General features: G+C 37.1%; 1 protein-coding gene across 1 annotated transcript in view; it reads right to left on the reverse strand.

The window, feature by feature from the left end:
• Positions 1-10,443, reverse strand: part of LOC142344460 (retinoblastoma-like protein 1) — a 55,349-nt gene extending 44,906 nt beyond the window's left edge. Inside the window, exons 1-6 of the mRNA XM_075396119.1 lie at positions 10,294-10,443; positions 10,117-10,223; positions 9,859-10,047; positions 9,632-9,693; positions 9,200-9,325; positions 5,762-6,005 (exon numbers count right to left, since the gene is read on the reverse strand). Of these exons, the coding sequence (XP_075252234.1) occupies positions 5,762-6,005; positions 9,200-9,325; positions 9,632-9,693; positions 9,859-10,047; positions 10,117-10,223; positions 10,294-10,428 (863 nt within the window). The 5' untranslated portion in view covers positions 10,429-10,443. The remainder of the gene's footprint in view (positions 1-5,761; positions 6,006-9,199; positions 9,326-9,631; positions 9,694-9,858; positions 10,048-10,116; positions 10,224-10,293) is intronic.
• Between the last annotated feature and the right edge of the window lie 8,089 nt (positions 10,444-18,532).

Below are 18,532 nucleotides of genomic sequence, written 5' to 3' on the forward strand. Positions count from 1 at the left end.
CAGATCACCCAAAACTGAAAAAAAGCCAACGTTGATTCCCAAAATCCCTATTGGGATTGAAAAAATAAAAGATATGTGCAAAAAAAATTTTAAGTGCGTGACCAAAATAACTACTCCAATTCGACCTCAAATCTGAAAATGTGTGAACGTATCGTTATTAAAAACATCGCAGGACAAGTTCTGACATACAACTCGAGAATTTTCATTGACTAAACATAAAAAACTAAACCTCGAATAGACAATAATTAGATTACATTAATTAAAATCATTTAGAAAAAACTTTGAAACAAGCGAAAAACCAAATTATCGTTCAAGCACGATTTTCTCACTCTGCTTTAAAACATTTCACGCCGCAAAACCACTCTAATTTCGCTCCACTTCCTGTTTCGGTGTGACCATATCCATCACTCCAATATTACTTAACAAAACTAGAAAACTTGTGAACAGATCTTAAAAACATAGCCGGACGAATTATGGAAACGACTCGCAGTAGAAGGCCTGCAATCCCCACTGACTTGGTGCACCTCCTAATTCATTGCACTAATCAGTCTGAAACAATGACAGGAGCAGTCACAAAAGAAAACAAATTGACAAAAACAAAAACCATCTGATAAAATTTACATCAAGTTGAGACTCAAAAAGTACAGTTAGGACTTTGAAATACCGAAAAACAGTTAGTCTGCAAAAATATAGTATGAACTGAAAGACAATCTAAAAGGACCAAAGAAAAAATAGAGCAACGATAAAATTGAGTGCAGAGGAACAAAGGACAAAATGAAAAACAATATTCCCTAGAAAAAATCAAACAAAACTCGCTAAAACGGTTAAAATGCAAGCTCTCAAACAATATTTCGAGAATTTACAACTAAATTTTCTGCGGGATCAGACATCCGACCAAAACAATGCAGAAAAAAAATTAGAAAGTTAAAAAAGCAAAGAAAAAACCTGAAAAATGAGAAATTTGTCTGACTTATTTCAGTGAAGAGTGCCCTGTCTAGCTTTTAGAGTAACTTCAGTGTAAAAACACCTATAAAATTCCTCTTAAAAAAAGAATTGATCAAAAAAACGACAACAAGAACCAGAAAACTGGAATAGGAAAATTAAAAACTGACAGAAATTTGCTCAATTTTACTCGATTTTCCTGAACAAAAACAACTCTAAGTTAATACTAATGGACTTGAGAGACAACCAAAAGTGCAAGAAGAACACCAAAACCGATTTAACCCACAAAACGCTCCAAACGCTATTTAAATTTGAAGAATAGAAAAATTGCTGACAAAGCTTAAAATAAAGCAAAATGATAAAATAGCTGAAAATTGACAACAGTGTAAAATTCGTTTTAGATGGTCAAAAAAACTTCCAGGCGCACTATTAGATAATTGAGCGAAACACCTTTGACTGAAAAAATGGTAGTTAAAACTATAAAAATGGGAGTTAAGACGCCCTATGGGAGATTTTTCCTCGCGTACTTTTCTCGCTCTCTCTCTCTCAAATAATCAACATGAAAACACACACTCTCTTCTCACAGCTCTTCAGCAATTTGACCAAACACTTTGCTTCCACGCATTTCACTTCTTGTTTCAAATACACTAACAAAATTACCGATCAAAAACACAAAAAAAAACGCACCACCAATACTCCTCTTCGAATCGTAAAATACAGCGCCCCAATACAATTCAGAGGTGTGAAAAAGTTACGCAAGAAATTCCAGCATCTAGAACAACTACAATTACATACAAATAGAATTATTGCTTCAAACGTTGTTCGAGAGCAATTAATAACTGAGCAGTTCCGGTTAACCCTAGGCTGAGAGACTAGTAAGACTTTAAGAAAACTGCACATCAATCGAATGCTTTCAGGCTTTTATACTTTCTCATTACTGGGGGGAAAAGCAACTGATCCAAATGAACGATTTGGACGTCAGGCATTTTTGGATAAACTTTCACTCTGAGCGCAAGAAGACATCCAAAACTTTCATTGTTCCAAAATCAGATAAAACTTAACACAAATTGTCTAACTGACGTTTAAGACGGAGCACATGTATCAACTTCATCTCACTGAAATTGTAAATTGGAAATAAAAATTAAGTTAAATTACACACAGCAAACTTCGTTCGAGAGCAATTACTGATAGGAGCGCAATAATATCCGACGAAAAGTGTGTGTCACAGAACATAAACCGAATGTCGCTCAAAAACGACAAACATGGAAACTTTATTTTAGAGGTGGTGTAAACTCCCCAAAAACCTCCCCAGACGGGGTTCGAACCCAGACTTCCATTTTGGCATCCGAACATCTTAACCACTGAGCTACATAGGCTTTGATTTTCGTTCGCTCATACTCCCATATACCAACGGACTTTATTTCAGCACGAGAGGAGTACAGATCACCCAAAACTGCAAAAAAAAGCCAACGTTGATTCCCAAAATCCCTATTGGGATTGAAAAAATAAAAGATATGTGCAAAAAAATTTTAAGTGCGTGACCAAAATAACTACTCCAATTCGACCTCAAATCTGAAAATGTGTGAACGTATCGTTATTAAAAACATCGCAGGACAAGTTCTGACATACAACTCGAGAATTTTCATTGACTAAACATAAAAAACTAAACCTCGAATAGACAATAATTAGATTACATTAATTAAAATCATTTAGAAAAAACTTTGAAACAAGCGAAAAACCAAATTATCGTTCAAGCACGATTTTCTCACTCTGCTTAAAACATTTCACGCCGCAAAACCACTCCAATTTCGCTCCACTTCCTGTTTCGGTGTGACCAAATCCATCACTGCAATATTACTTAACAAAACTAGAAAACTTGTGAACAGATCTTAAAAACATAGCCGGACGAAATATGGAAACGACTCGCAGTAGAAGGCCTGCAATCCCCACTGACTTGGTGCACCTCCTAATTCATTGCACTAATCAGTCTGAAACAATGACAGGAGCAGTCACAAAAGAAAACAAATTGACAAAAACAAAAAGCATCTGATAAAATTTACATCAAGTTGAGACTCAAAAAGTACACTTAGGACTTGGAAATACCGAAAAACAGTTAGTCTGCAAAAATATAGTATGAACTGAAAGACAATCTAAAAGGACCAAAGAAAAAATAGAGCAACGATAAAATTGAGTGCAGAGGAACTAAGGACAAAATGAAAAACAATATTCCCTAGAAAAAATTAAACAAAACTCTCTAAAACGGTTAAAATGCAAGCTCTCAAACAATATTTCGAGAATTTACAACTAAATTTTCTGCGGGATCAGACATCCGACCAAAACATTGCAGAAAAAAATTTAGAAAGTTAGAAAAGCAAAGAAAAAACCTGAAAAATGAGAAATTTGTCTGACTTATTTCAGTGAAGAGTGCCCTGTCTAGCTTTTAGAGTAACTTCAGTGTAAAAACACCTATAAAATTCCTCTTAAAAAAGAATTGATCAAAAAAACGACAACAAGAACCAGAAAACTGGAATAGGAAAATTAAAAACTGACAGAAATTTGCTCAATTTTACTCAATTTTCCTGAACAAAAACAACTCTAAGTTAATACTAATGGACTTGAGAGACAACCAAAAGTGCAAGAAGAACACCAAAACCGATTTAACCCACAAAACGCTCCAAACGCTATTTAAATTTGAAGAATAGAAAAATTGCTGACAAAGCTTAAAATAAAGCAAAATGATAAAATAGCTGAAAATTGACAACAGTGTAAAATTCGTTTTAGATGGTCAAAAAAACTTCCAGGCGCACTATTAGATAATTGAGCGAAACACCTTTGACTGAAAAAATGGGAGTTAAGACGCCCTATGGGAGATTTTTCCTCGCGTACTTTTCTCGCTCTCTCTCTCTCAAATAATCAACATGAAAACACACACTCTCTTCTCACAGCTCTTCAGCAATTTGACCAAACACTTTGCTTTCACGCATTTCACTTCTTGTTTCAAATACACTAACAAAATTACCGATCAAAAACACAAAAAAAAACGCACCACCAATACTCCTCTTCGAATCGTAAAATACAGCGCCCCAATACAATTCAGAGGTGTGAAAAAGTTACGCAAGAAATTCCAGCATCTTCTAGAACAACTACAATTACATTCAATTAGAATTATTGCTTCAAACGTTGTTCGAGAGCAATTAATAACTGAGCAGTTCCGGTTAACCCTAGGCTGAGAGACTAGTAAGACTTTAAGAAAACTGCACATCAATCGAATGCTTTCAGGCTTTTATACTTTCTCATTACTGGGGGGAAAAGCAACTGATCCAAATGAACGATTTGGACGTCAGGCATTTCTGGATAAACTTTCACTCCCAGCGCAAGAAGACATCAAAAATTTTCATTGTTCCAAAATCAGATAAACTTAACACAAATTGTCTAACTGACGTTTACGACGGAGCACATGTATCAACTTCATCTCACTGAAAAGGTTAATTGGAAACAAAAATTAAGTTAAATTACCCACCGCAAAAATTTGACCGGTCACCGCCGAACAAACTAAAAATGAGGATTAAAATAACAATCCGAAGTCCCACCAATTGTAATTGTTTTATAGTGATGCTTTGATCACTTCCGAATGAGAATGACTTGTCGACAGATCAGAATCTTGTCGGCATTTCTCATTACCATGTTGCTTAAAACCTATATTGAATTGTGAACTTATTCTGGTGATACAGATCATTTAAAAGATACAGTATCACCAAGGATCCGCAACGAGCTCACTCGAACACATACAGCAGACCCTAATAAATCAAAATGCTTCCGGAGAGTAGGGATCGAGGCAAATATTCCTAGCATTAAAAAGCTCACCAACTGACTACACTTCGTAAACTTGTTTCCAAATTCAGTCACGCGCTGCAGCACATTTGATACGGTCACTGGAGAGCAGTCTTCAAGAATACGAAGCAAGTCATGACTTGGAGAATTCGAGTAACCATAAAGCAATGATTGCAACCGTACAATTCCAGAGAGGTCACTTTCGCAATTTTTTGGATCCTTGTCACACCTGCGCGAGTTATCGTTCACGTCGTCGAAAATTGGCAGAATACTAAATGACGAGGAATCTCCCGTTACTGCTTCCCGGACGAACACTCGCTCGTCAATGAGGCCAGCCTTATGAATTAGAAGCTCGTAACTGGTGTCGAGATAATTTCTGAAATCATTATTTATTTCAAGTCAGCATTCTAAGTTCCAAAATTTCTGGTTTTGGTGGTAAAAACAGCAGTAAATTACAAAATGAAAAAATCATAGTTTTCTGTGTACGAGAATACCATCACACTCACTACAGCTTGTTAAACTTCAGAGGTAAATTTCGCCTTAGTTTCGTGAAAGAACAATCGACTCGCGCCGGACAAATTGCTCTCACACAACAGGCGGTGGCGCGATTCTATTGCAACCTGCTTCAGTGAGATTTGAATCAATAAAATGAAACCAATTACAGCTCGGTTTTCATTTGGCTTCTGGTAGAAGACAGTCGCCACTTGAGTTCAGCTGCTCAAAACTGTGAACGAGAGAACAGATTTGAAAGTTACTCGAAAAATGAAAACGGTCAAGTAAAAACTTTACCTAAAAGACACATGACTACAATGATGCGTCAAACTTCGTTCAAGAGCAATAAAACAGCATTAAAAGCCAATCATTACATATCGTTGTTTCATCAAAGAGGCATTAATCAAAGCAGAAATTGAACTACGGTGCCTCGGACATGTTGAAATTCTGTGCGGTCATAAAATACCCAATCAAATATATGACTTTGACATCAAACCTGTTAGCGAAGTAAGTTTCTTTGGAAGTAAACAGGGAAACAAAATTTCCATCATCAACTGTTAGAGCTCCTTCGCTTGCTAACTTCACAATGTGTGGTCTGAACCAGTGTTGTCGTACTGTATGACATTCTGTTAACTGTCCTCCTCCGTGTTTGCGACAGAGAAGCTCCAGGACATTCGAAAAGTGTGGTATCATTCCACTTTGGAGCTTATTATTTGCAGAGTCGCGGAACTCCAACGTATCTAAATGTAATCACAATATTTTTTCTGTTTTGACGTCCATTCTTTGACTTTCAATAATCTTCATTTGTATTCATATCAATTTATCGTTGTTTTATTGATAAAATTGGAATATAAAAATGCGTAGACGAAGAGCTGCAAACACCCCGGATCAGTCGATATTCACCCATAGTTGGGGAGAGGTGTTATTAAGTTAAGAGTGAAGGGGATCAAGCTTTTAGGAACAGAGCTGGCAGACTGCCTGAAAATAGCCGTAATAGCTTCGTAGATCTGCATTAACAAAAAGATAGTAATAGAAACCGAAAAAGAATACTCTTTAATTAAATGTTACATTTTGATTAAGAACCTGTAAAAATTAATGTCGCTTCTATCAGCTGCTCTCAAATACCCTTCAATTAGCGTGACACACACTAATTTTAGCTTATCTTCTTAAAGTCAAATGCATACTAGGGACCAGAGAGACTGGGCTTGCCTGATCCCGCCGCAAAAATCAGTTTCTCGCAGTCTGTGTACAGTGTGTATGGAGACTGGGAGCGGTTGCCCGCTCGTAGTTCTGCCGCGTAGAGGCGTCCATACTTGAGAACTAAGAAAAACTCCTACTGAGTGACTTTAAAGAATATTCACTAAAAGAACATCAGCATGGCTTTAGACCTGAGCACTCTACAACAACAGCTCTCAACATTGCCACCAACAACATACAGAGAAGCCTTAATCAAAAGAAACCTTGCAATCGTACCTCACCGCCGCTTTCGACACGATTGATTACAACCTATTACTAAGAGACATACTCGAGGCACCAATACAGAACAGCGCTAAAAGATGGGTCGCTTCATACTTACAAGGCAGTTTTTGTTACGTAGAATATAATAAAAAATCGAAGAAGAGAAAAGTCAAACATGGTGTCCCCCAAGGTGGTGTATTATCGCCAATGCTCTTCAACAACCACATGAGCAAGCTGCCTCTACCCCCAAAAATATAAACATCACGTCGTACGCTGATGATATAACTTTAACTACATGTCACCCACAAATTGAAAATTTACGTGACATAACAACCCCATACCTAAACACATTACAGGACTGGCTAAAATCAACAAAACTTGAGTTATCTGCTTAAAAATCAAGTGCAACCGTGTTCACAACCTGGAGCAAGGATGCCAAGTTTGACCCAAACCTTACCATCAACAATTCACCAATACCAGTAAAGTCCAAAGTCAAAGTACTGAGCGCCACCTTCGATAGTATGCTCATGTAAGAAGCACCAAAAAGAAATTACAAAAGCGCAAACATACTGAAAAAGATTGCTGGTAGCGACTGGGGATGCACAAAACAGACACCCTCAGTGACTTACAAAGCTATTGGTCAAAGCGTCCTGAACTACGACTCCCATTTGGCCTTCCACAATTAGCAATACAAACTGGAACCATCTGAATACCAAACAAATCATTGCTCTTCGCACAATTACTGGCTCTGTAAAAATGTCTGACATCAATGACTTACACAATGTGGGTGAACTTCTGCCTGTCAAGGCTCGCATTGAAATGTTAGCAGAGCAATTGCTATTTGGCAGTTATCAGAGCCATCGTGCTGATTATGAAACCACCTCGTCAACCACTCTTCGTCCCAAGAGACCGACACTAAATGATACTTATAGGGACCGCGTGAACCAACACAAACAATAAAGAGCAATTAAATCGCAAACAATACAAAAATGCGCTCAAAAGGAGCCACCGACACACGGTCCATACTCAGTTGAACAAAGACAGCAAGCAACTAGGTACACCTCCCTCAGAGATAGCAGAAGAAGAACAAACGTTGCCACGAATTGCACGTAACCGACTAGCGCAACTGAGAACTGGATACTGTCCCCTGCTAAACTCTTACTTGAGTAGGATCTGTAACAATGTTGATGACCGCTGTCCCAAATGTGATGTAGCACCACATGATGTAAACAACATTTTCATTGCAGTAAGAATACCACGGACCTGAAATTAATTGACCTGTGGGAAAGACCAGTAGAGGTAGCCAAATGGCTGGACTTGATTCAATCAGTCCTACACGACCGCACTGCACAGAATAATCCGCCTTCCTTGCCTCTTTCCCCTGATGTTGACGATGCCCCTCCTGGTCCCCATTAATCCGGTGAACACAAGTCATTCACCACGGCGTAGATGCAGAAAGGTCGCCGCACCACAAGCAAGCTGTGGGTAGGCAGTCACACACTACTATTAAAATACCTATTATTATTAAGATACAAATGCAATCTAGGGTACCAGTTAAAAACGGCAATAAGCGCCTGTATCGTGCCAAAATTACCGGCGAATTGCCGCTCTGTCCGACAGCTACATCTCCTTAAAGTAAAGGAAAGTCAAATTCAGAATGAGGCAGTCATTTTTGAGATAGGTCTCGTTTGACCAAAAACTTTATCAACCAAATGAACAAAAAAACACTCTACTAAGAGTTAAAACTGACGTCACGCAAGCAATTCAGTGAAATTTGCATTAACGAATGAACAAAAAGCGATTTCAATTGATTCTGCCGTCATATGGTCGTAACAAAAATCTTGATGAAAAATACAGCAGAACAAGTGCTGACACAATTCAAAGAATTTTCATTGACTAAACAAAAAAATAGACCTAGAATGGACAATGAAGGGATAAGGAAAACCATTTAGAAAAAAATCAGATCCTCACGGTTAAAATCCCGCATAGGAACAATAAAGGATGAGCGAGAAAGCGAATTTTCGTTCAAACACCGTTTTCTCACACTACCTTGAAATTGAAGCAAAGAAAATTCACAGCCCACAACCACTTGCTCTTTCGCTCCACTTTCTGTTCAGTGTGACCAAAACCATCACTTCAATTTGACTTAAAAATCATGAAAACCACAGATCTTTAAAAAAAGACAGCACCCCAAATAAATTTAAATTATTTGAATTGTAAACAACCAAGATAAAGCCAATAAGAGCCCCAGCTATCGCTTTGCGGCTATTAATTAACAACCGCCCTTTACGCCATGAAATTGTCTTCTTAAAACAATTTTGGTGAATCGCATACTTAGGAGACTAGTAAAAGCGTACGGCTCATACAGAGCTGTTCAGTCACTTAATGCCGCTCAGGCTTTACCTGTTTATCCCATTCTTGCGGACAAAAAGTTATAAAGGTCAGAAGAAAAATCGAAGAAACAATCTCTACTTACCTAGAACAATAGCTTTGAAGAGATCTGTGCGACCGGTCTGAATCAAACTACAGGCCACAAAATCCAGGCAGCAAAGCAATAACTGAGCACTGGTCGCCAAATCATCCCTGATATTTCCCAGAGACGCTGAAAATTATTATACTTCCACAGTAAGCATGAGAAACGATATTCAGAACATTCATTCCCAAGTATTGATAAATCTTGCATTCAAAATATAATTTAAATTTATAATAATACATTATAATTCTATCTTTTCCTTTTGCCCACCTCACCCGACCCTCCTTCCTCCCCAAATTAGTGGGTATATTTGCACCCAAACGCACGTGCCAATCTCTGTAACTTGGGGGGGGGGGGGGGGAGCATAACGTCCGGGGGGGGGGGGGGGGGCACAACGGAGAAGAAGCTTCATAATTCTATAATTCAAAATAATACCTTTGATCTGAATGTGCAGTAGCCAGACTATGTAGAACAGCTCATCTAAGCTCAAGAAGGTCCTATAAAAAGGCGAAAAGTTGCAAAGTTGCAAGATCATTTTTGCAATGAAAATCTTGATAAAAAACTATCAAGAAAACAAAAAAACCACGAATATAAAACCCAAATTTGAGAAGAAAACAAACAAAAAGCGTAACGAAATATCAAAAAGGCTGCTACGTACATACATGTTACTTTCCAGATCATCGTGCCGTTCAACGCTGTCAAAAATGTCCCAGAACATAACTCGATAACGCCTGAAGATAGTCATACTGCAATTATACATGTCTTTCAAGCCATTAACGTGCTCTTGAAATGTGGGTGTTGAAGCCGCCATTTCCATCCAATTGCTCATTTTATTGAAGAAGTCCGTGATCCTGAAAGTCCACATAAATTTTTCGAAAAGATGGATGAAACCCCAAAAAAAACAAAAATATATAATTTACCGAATGTCTGATACGCGGAGGAACTTATCAAGACTGAGGCCACTTCGTTCTGAGCTCTCTTTGTACTGCTCATATAAACTGCAAGCCAGCCATGCATTCTCATCACCCTAAATCTACTGGCATAATAGCAAGTATACAAAGCAGACTACTGTCAAATGTTAGAATAATTTTCCTTACCTCCAAGTAAAAATTAGCGTCAATCTCTTGGTAGCGTAAATAAGCGCACTCTAAGAGCGCTGCTGTAAATCCTAATGGTTTGCATTTATACTTGGACTCAAAATTCGCAAACAGAACATAGACTTTGATTTCCATTTTGTCACCATCAAAATCACTGAAAGACCAAAACAAGCCATCAAAATTAGTTCTCTTTGATTAAATGGAACACAGCAAAACATAGGGCTGCAGGGTATGACAAAACCAAAAGAAAAAATCTTTGTAGATTGAATTCGATACCACTCGGAACAGAAGAAACATCACAAAATCTTTTTTGAAGCAGAATATATTCTCGAGACCGTGATCCTGAAAGTCCGCATGAATTTTTCGAAAAGATGGGTGAAACCAAAAAAAAAACAAAAATATATAATTTACGGAATGTCTGATACGCGGAGGAACTTATCAAGACTGAGGCCACTTCGTTCTGAGCTTAGTCTTGATAAGTTAAATGAATGTGTTAAATGAACTTGAATTCGAATGAATATGAATCTGTTAAAAGTATTATGATTTTTATTAGAATAGGAGCACATTTAAATTTGAATTCGAATGAATATGAATCTGTTAAACGTATTACGATTTTTATTAGAATAGGAGGACACTGAAAGACCAAAACAAGCCATCAAAATTAGTTCTCTTTAATTAAATGGAACACAGCAAAACATAGGGCTGCAGAGTATGACAAAACCAAAAGAAAAAATCTTCATAGATTGAATTCGATACCACTCGGAACAGAAGAAACATCACAAAATCTTTTTTGAAGCAGAATATATTCTTGAGACCGTGATCCTGAAAGTCTGCATAAGTTTTTCGAAAAGATGGGTGAAACCAAAAAAAAACAAAAATATATAATTTACGGAATGTCTGATACGCGGAGGAACTTATCAAGACTGAGGCCACTTCGTTCTGAGCTTAGTCTTGATAAGTTAAATGAATGTGTTAAATGAACTTGAATTCGAATGAATATGAATCTGTTAAAAGTATTATGATTTTTATTAGAATAGGAGCACATTTAAATTTGAATTCGAATGAATATGAATCTGTTAAACGTATTATGATTTTTATTAGAATAGAAGGACACTGAAGACCAAAACAACCATCAAAATTAGTTCTTTGATTAAATGGAACACAGCAAAACATAGGGCTGCGGGGTATGACAAAACCAAAAGAAAAAATCTTCGTAGATTGAATTCGATACCACTCGGAACAGAAGAAACATCACAAAATCTTTTTTGAAGCAGAATATATTCTCGAGACCGTGATCCTGAAAGTCCGCATGAATTTTTCGAAAAGATGGGTGAAACCAAAAAAAAACAAAAATATATAATTTACGGAATGTCTGATACGCGGAGGAACTTATCAAGACTGAGGCCACTTCGTTCTGAGCTTAGTCTTGATAAGTTAAATGAATGTGTTAAATGAACTTGAATTCGAATGAATCTGAATCTGTTAAATGTATTATGATTTTTATTAGAATAGGAGCACATTTAAATTTGAATTCGAATGAATATGAATCTGTTAAACGTATTACGATTTTTATTACAATAGGAGGACACTGAAAGACCAAAACAAGCCATCAAAATTAGTTCTCTTTGATTAAATGGAACACAGCAAAACATAGGGCTGCAGAGTATGACAAAACCAAAAGAAAAAATCTTCAAAGATTGAATTCGATACCACTCGGAACAGAAGAAACATCACAAAATCTTTTTTGAAGCAGAATATATTCTCGAGACCGTGATCCTGAAAGTCCGCATGAATTTTTCGAAAAGATGGGTGAAACAAAAAAAAAGAAAAATATATTACTTACCGAATGTCTGATACGCGGAGGAACTTATCAAGACTGAGGCCACTTCGTTCTGAGCTCAGTCTTGATAAGTTAAATGAATTTGAATTCGAATGAATATGAATCTGTTAAATGTATTATGATTTTTATTAGAATAGGAGGACATTTAAATTTGAATTCGAATGAATATGAATCTTTAAATGTATTATTATTTTTATTAGAATAGGAGAACACTAAGACCAAAAGAAGCCATCAAAATTAGTTCTCTTTGATTAAATGGAACACAGCAAAATATAGGGCTGCAGAGTATGACAAAACCGAAAGAAAAAATCTTCAAAGATTGAATTCGATACCACTAGGAACAGAAGAAACATCACAAGATGTTTTTTGAAGCAGAATATATTCATGAGACACAGCTTGCAATGGCAATTAATTCTTAAATCACATTTATATTGGACATCTATGCTGCTAATCATTAGTACTTAAGTTTTCTGATTTCCATCATACTGTCTAATCTCAAGAAAACAAAATTGAAAAACGTCATTCGCCAACACGGAGTGAAACAACGAAGTAGATCTATCACGCGGACATTTGAAAATTATTATTCTAAGCATTGTTTTGGTACATTAAAAATCAGCTCAAGGACAGAGTCACTAGTTGAGCCATAATTCAACAGTTAATTGTTAAATGAATTTGAATTCGAATGAATATGAATCTGTTAAATGCATTATGATTTTTATTAGAATAGGAGGACATTTCAATACATAAATTGAAAAAACGGATCTTTCCCGTTTGTGCCCCCCAGCTTAGTGGGCGCATATTATTTGCACCCCCCAGACGCAAGTGCCATATTGTTACATGATGTTTTACTATTTAATGGCATGTGCTCTGTAACTGGGGGCGCATAACGTACACAAACGGAAAAGATCCGAAAAAACTGGCAATCATCAAGCGCCGTACATTTGATTAGCTATTTGTTTATATTTGTTTCAACATCGATGACGTAAACTTTAGGGTTTGGTGTACATATAGGCTGAGGCATTGTTGTTTGTTCTCATCAAACGTAGGAAAGAAAAAAGTAGTTTTCTAAATCAAAAAAGTTCGCGTTCATTGAACTAGTCAAGCCCGTTTAAAACAAACTAAACAGATAAAGTTATTTCCTGAGACAGCCGTGATGGTCCCCAGTTATATAAGTTGTTGTTGCCAGCTCCTTTGCCAAAGTATGCCCCGAGTCTTTTGAGATACGACAGAAATTCAAATACGAAATAAGTCCAGTTACAGCTTGCTTTTGGTTTATCCCTTAACTTCGAAGCGAAGGAGCCTCTAAAGATGTTCCAAAACAGACCTGCCCACAACATTATCTTTTCACCTGACGTCATAAATAATAGCTTAACGCCGCACAAAAGCAACCGAGAAAATCTTTTGACTACCGATGAACATCTCGTGGTTTTCCGAAATTTAAAAACAAAATTTCGCAGAATTGTTTTGATGTAGACTAATTATTGTGATCAACTTGTTAAATAATTTTATACACGTGATTGGTGAAGGACGACGTAGACCGACCAGGGATTCGGAAAAATTAATTGTAATTGCAATAATTGGCAATTAATTGATTGCAATAATTGACTGGTTACTCTATTTTAATTGCAATAATTGATTGGAACGACACAATTAATTGCCCCATAATTGGCGGAAATTGAAGCAGCATTTTGTCAGGTCGCAAACCCTTAACTAGAGAAGTTACCAGATCAAAAACTTCTGACACAGACCAAAAAGTTCGAGAACCACATTTAGACGGTTTTTGAGAATCTACATTTTCAACATCCTGGGGCCTACTTAAATCTACCGCGAGATTTTAATAGTTTTGTCCCTAATAATGTTTAATCCTGCTTGCCATTCAGCAAAATATTCCCATGTAAAACGCGGAAGCAAGCTCAGTATGTCTCCGTAGATTACGCTAATTTTTCTGAAGTTCATTCTATTCATGATCCAAATAAAGCTTTCGAGACCATTTATTCAACCTTGTTCTATTATTATGATTACATTTGTCCCTTAAAATTGCTGTTTAAAATGTATAGTTGTATTCTCCCCGTGTTCCCCTTGCATCAAATTTCGCAAAGATCAGAAAATTAGGCTGGTAACAGCAACTTGGTTAGAAATCTGACTAAGAGAATACAAGTGAATTTTTGCGCAATAGTTCTTATAACGCTTACGTTATTATGTTCCATTAAGTATCTGATTACTCTAAGTTTCCGGTCTTCGGATGAACCCTTCTTCAATTCTAACTTTTTGGCAAGGCAACTTCCCTGTATTTCAGGTTCTATCCAGTTCAGGCATGATAAGCGCGCTCCATGTGATGCTCAAGAACATCAAGAGATTACGAAAAATACCCACCTGCAGAAAAACTGCCGCGGTAACACCAATCCACAAAATAGATGAAGAGTACCTCGTCAAATACTATCGGCCAATCTCACTATTAAACCTTGACTGCAAAATACCTGTATGATGCATTGTACAATCATTTCTCAAAATTTCTCAGCACACTTCAACACGGATTTGTTCGACAAAAAATCCACAGTAACGAACGTGCTGTCTTTCCTGTAAAAGGAAAGACAAAGCACTCCGCGACGATAGTAGCAGTGAAATTGTTGCCTTCTATACTGAGGATCTACCTGAGTTTGTTATTTTCATTGAAAAATATCTCTTTGCGGATGATCTCAAAGTTCTTCCAATAAACCGCACTCCAGCTCAAATTCAAAGAGACCTGCATTCCATCGAAAACTGGTTTAGATTGAACAAGATGGAATTTGCCCTGGACAAGCATGCCAAAGTCACACTCCGTGGTAATGATCACTCCTTCAATCTCTTCGGTGTAGTGCTGAATAGTAAAACAAAATTAGAGAGTTAGGAATCCTACTGCCCTCAGAACTAAACTGGAACGCTAACATCAACAAACGGATAGCTAAAACAGACAGCTTCATTCATTTACTCCGAAGAAACATTGCTTACAATGTGAGCATGGGAGCTAAAACATGCCTATTCAACTCGCTGATACTGCCAATTCTCCTATATGGCATTCAATGCATATATTTGTCAAAGTCAAATGTTTCCATCTTGGAAATGTTTCCAAAGAAAATATTGAATTTTATCTGTGGAACTTGCTCATAGATTCAACAGATCAGAATGCTGAATATACTCCCGTTGCCGATGTACATACAGTCGCTAAATTTTTTGCTACTTTCCCATCTCTCAAGAAACCATAAAAGAGTATCGAGCTACTACAAACACAGGATATGTCATCACGATCGAATGAATTGATCAAAATGCCAAAGACTAGGACAGAAAAAATGCACTCCAGCTCAAATTCAGAGAGACCTGCATTCCATCGAAAACTGGGTTACCTAGAACAAGATGGAATTTGTCTTGGACAAACATGCCAAAGTCAAACTCCGTGCTTCTAATCTCTACTTCAATCTCTTCGGTGTAGTGCTGAAAAGTAAAACAAAATTACAGATTTAGCAATCCTACTGCCCTCAGAACTATACTTGAACGCAAACATCAACAAACGGATACCTAAAACAGACAGCTTCATTCATTTACTCCGAAAAAACACTGCTTTCAATGTGAGCATGGGAGCTAAAACATGCCCATTCAACTCGCTGATACTGCCAATTCTCCTTTATGGCATTCAAAGCATATACTTTCCAAAATCAAATGTTTCCATCTTGGAAAAGTTTCCAAAGAAAGTAGTAAATTGGATCCGTGGAACTGGCTCATAGATTCAACAGATCAGAATGCTGATTATACTCCCGCTGCCGATATACATACAATCGCTAAATTTGTTGCTACTTTCCCATCTCTCAAGGAACCACAAAAGAGTATCGAGCTACTACAAACACAGGATATGTCATCACGATCGAATGAATTGATCAAAATGCCAAAGACTAGGACAGAAAAAGTGCAATCCAGCTCAAATTCAGAGAGACCTGCATTCCATCAAATGTTTCCATCTTCGAAATGTTTCCAAAGAAAATATTGAATTGTATCTGTGGAACTTGCTCATAGATTCAACAGATCAGAATGCTGAATATACTCCCGTTGCCGATGTACATACAGTCGCTAAATTTGTTGCTACTTTCCCATCTCTCAAGGAACCACAAAAGAGTATCGAGCTACTACAAACACAGGATATGTCATCACGATCGAATGAATTGATCAAAATGCCAAAGGTTAGGACAGAAAAAGTGCACTCCAGCTCAAATTCAGAGAGACCTGCATTCCATCGAAAACTGGGTTACCTAGAACAAGATGGAATTTTTCTTGGACAAACATGCCAAAGTCAAACTCCGTGGTTATAATCTCTCCTTCAATCTCTTCGGTGTAGTGCTGAAAAGTAAAACAAAATTAGAGATTTAGGAATCCTACTGCCCTCAGAACTATACTGGAACGCTAACATCAACAAACGGATATCTAAAACAGACAGCTTCATTCATTTACTCCAAAAAAACACTGCTTTCAATGTGAGCATGGGAGCTAAAACATGCCTATTCAACTCGCTGATACTGCCAATTCTCCTTTATGGCATTCAAAGCATATACTTTTCAAAATCAAATGTTTCCATCTTGGAAAAGTTTCCAAAGAAAGTAGTAAATTGGATCTGTGGAACTGGCTCATAGATTCAACAGATCAGAATGCTGAATATACTCCCGCTGCCGATGTACATACAGTCGCTAAATTTGTTGCTACTTTCCCATCTCTCAAGGAACCATAAAAGAGTATCGAGCTACTACAAACACAGGATATGTCATCACGATCGAATGAATTGATCAAAATGCCAAAGACTAGGACAGAAAAAATGCACTCCAGCTCAAATTCAGAGAGACCTGCATTCCATCGAAAACTGGGTTACCTAGAACAAGATGGAATTTGTCTTGGACAAACATGCCAAAGTCAAACTCCGTGCTTCTAATCTCTACTTCAATCTCTTCGGTGTAGTGCTGAAAAGTAAAACAAAATTAGAGAGTTAGGAATCCTACTGCCCTCAGAACTAAACTGGAACGCTAAGATCAACAAACGGATAGCTAAAACAGACAGCTTCATTCATTTACTCCGAAGAAACATTGCTTACAATGTGAGCATGGGAGCTAAAACATGCCGATTCAACTCGTTGAAACTGCCAATTCTCCTATATGGCATTCAATGCATATATTTGTCAAAGTCAAATGTTTCCATCTTGGAAATGTTTCCAAAGAAAATATTGAATTTTATCTGTGGAACTTGCTCATAGATTCAACAGATCAGAGTGCTGAATATACTCCCGTTGCCGATATACATACATTCGCTAAATTTGTTGCTACTTTCCCATCTCTCATGGAACCACAAAAGAGTATCGAGCTACTACAAACACAGGATGTCATCACGATTGAATGAAATGATCAAAATGCAAAAGACTAGGACAGAAGAAGTGCGAGAAGAATTCATCTTCCGCACATCTCGACTGGCTAAAAACAAAACACTTGATTGAATTCAGCTCATCGACTGGACGTGAGGAAAAAATTATATAGCTCCTCTGAAAAATCGTGGAGTTGAAATTCAACAAAAACAACACCTGCAACTGGCTGCTTGCATACAACTGCCAAAACTGCAGAGAAAAGTGCACAGTTTACTAAACTGAAGGCATGGGATCAATGCCCTTAATCTTTGATGTAAAGACATTACAACAACAACAACAACAACAACAACAACAACAACAACAACAACAAGAACAACAACCCTTAAGCATTTGAATAGAATTTTAAAAATCTTTCCATCCAATCAGGACAAATCTATTGAACCACACACCAATGACATCAACAATCAAACAATGCAATCTATAATATTCATGATCAAATTCTAGTCTTGTTATTTCGGTCAAGACGATGCGTTTTTTAAATAAACTTATTTATATCATATAAGCAATGACACCGCGCCTTGTTTTAGTATGAGTTCTTTTCGGATGTAGCATGTATGTTAAAGAAAAACTTGTAATGACTATGTAAAAGAATTTGTTCAATTTTCATGAATAGCGTTCAGTCTGATTTATTTGTTTTACACATGCAGCTTTTCTCTCACAGTCATGAATTTTATTTTCGATAGTTAGCTGGGCTGAGTTCAGGTTTTAATTTGGAGAGCAATCTGCTCACACAAATATTGCATAGGACTTTGTTCTTCATTTTTGTGGTGCTCCTGCTGGAGTCACTAGGGTTGGCTCTCTTGGATCTTTCTCATTTAGCGCATAGTTTTTTTCAAAGAAGTCGGTCCCTTAAAACTTTAGAACGTTAATCTGCGTATCACTGATAACCACTACTTGTCTCGGCTGATTGATAGTTCCGCCGGCAAGAATTTTTTTTATATTGTACTGTTGTCCATGTCTGTTTGTCA

The sequence above is a fragment of the Convolutriloba macropyga genome, chromosome 8 (assembly GCF_964194025.1).
Source record: "Convolutriloba macropyga chromosome 8, txConMacr16.3, whole genome shotgun sequence".
Taxonomy (NCBI): domain Eukaryota; kingdom Metazoa; phylum Xenacoelomorpha; order Acoela; family Convolutidae; genus Convolutriloba; species Convolutriloba macropyga.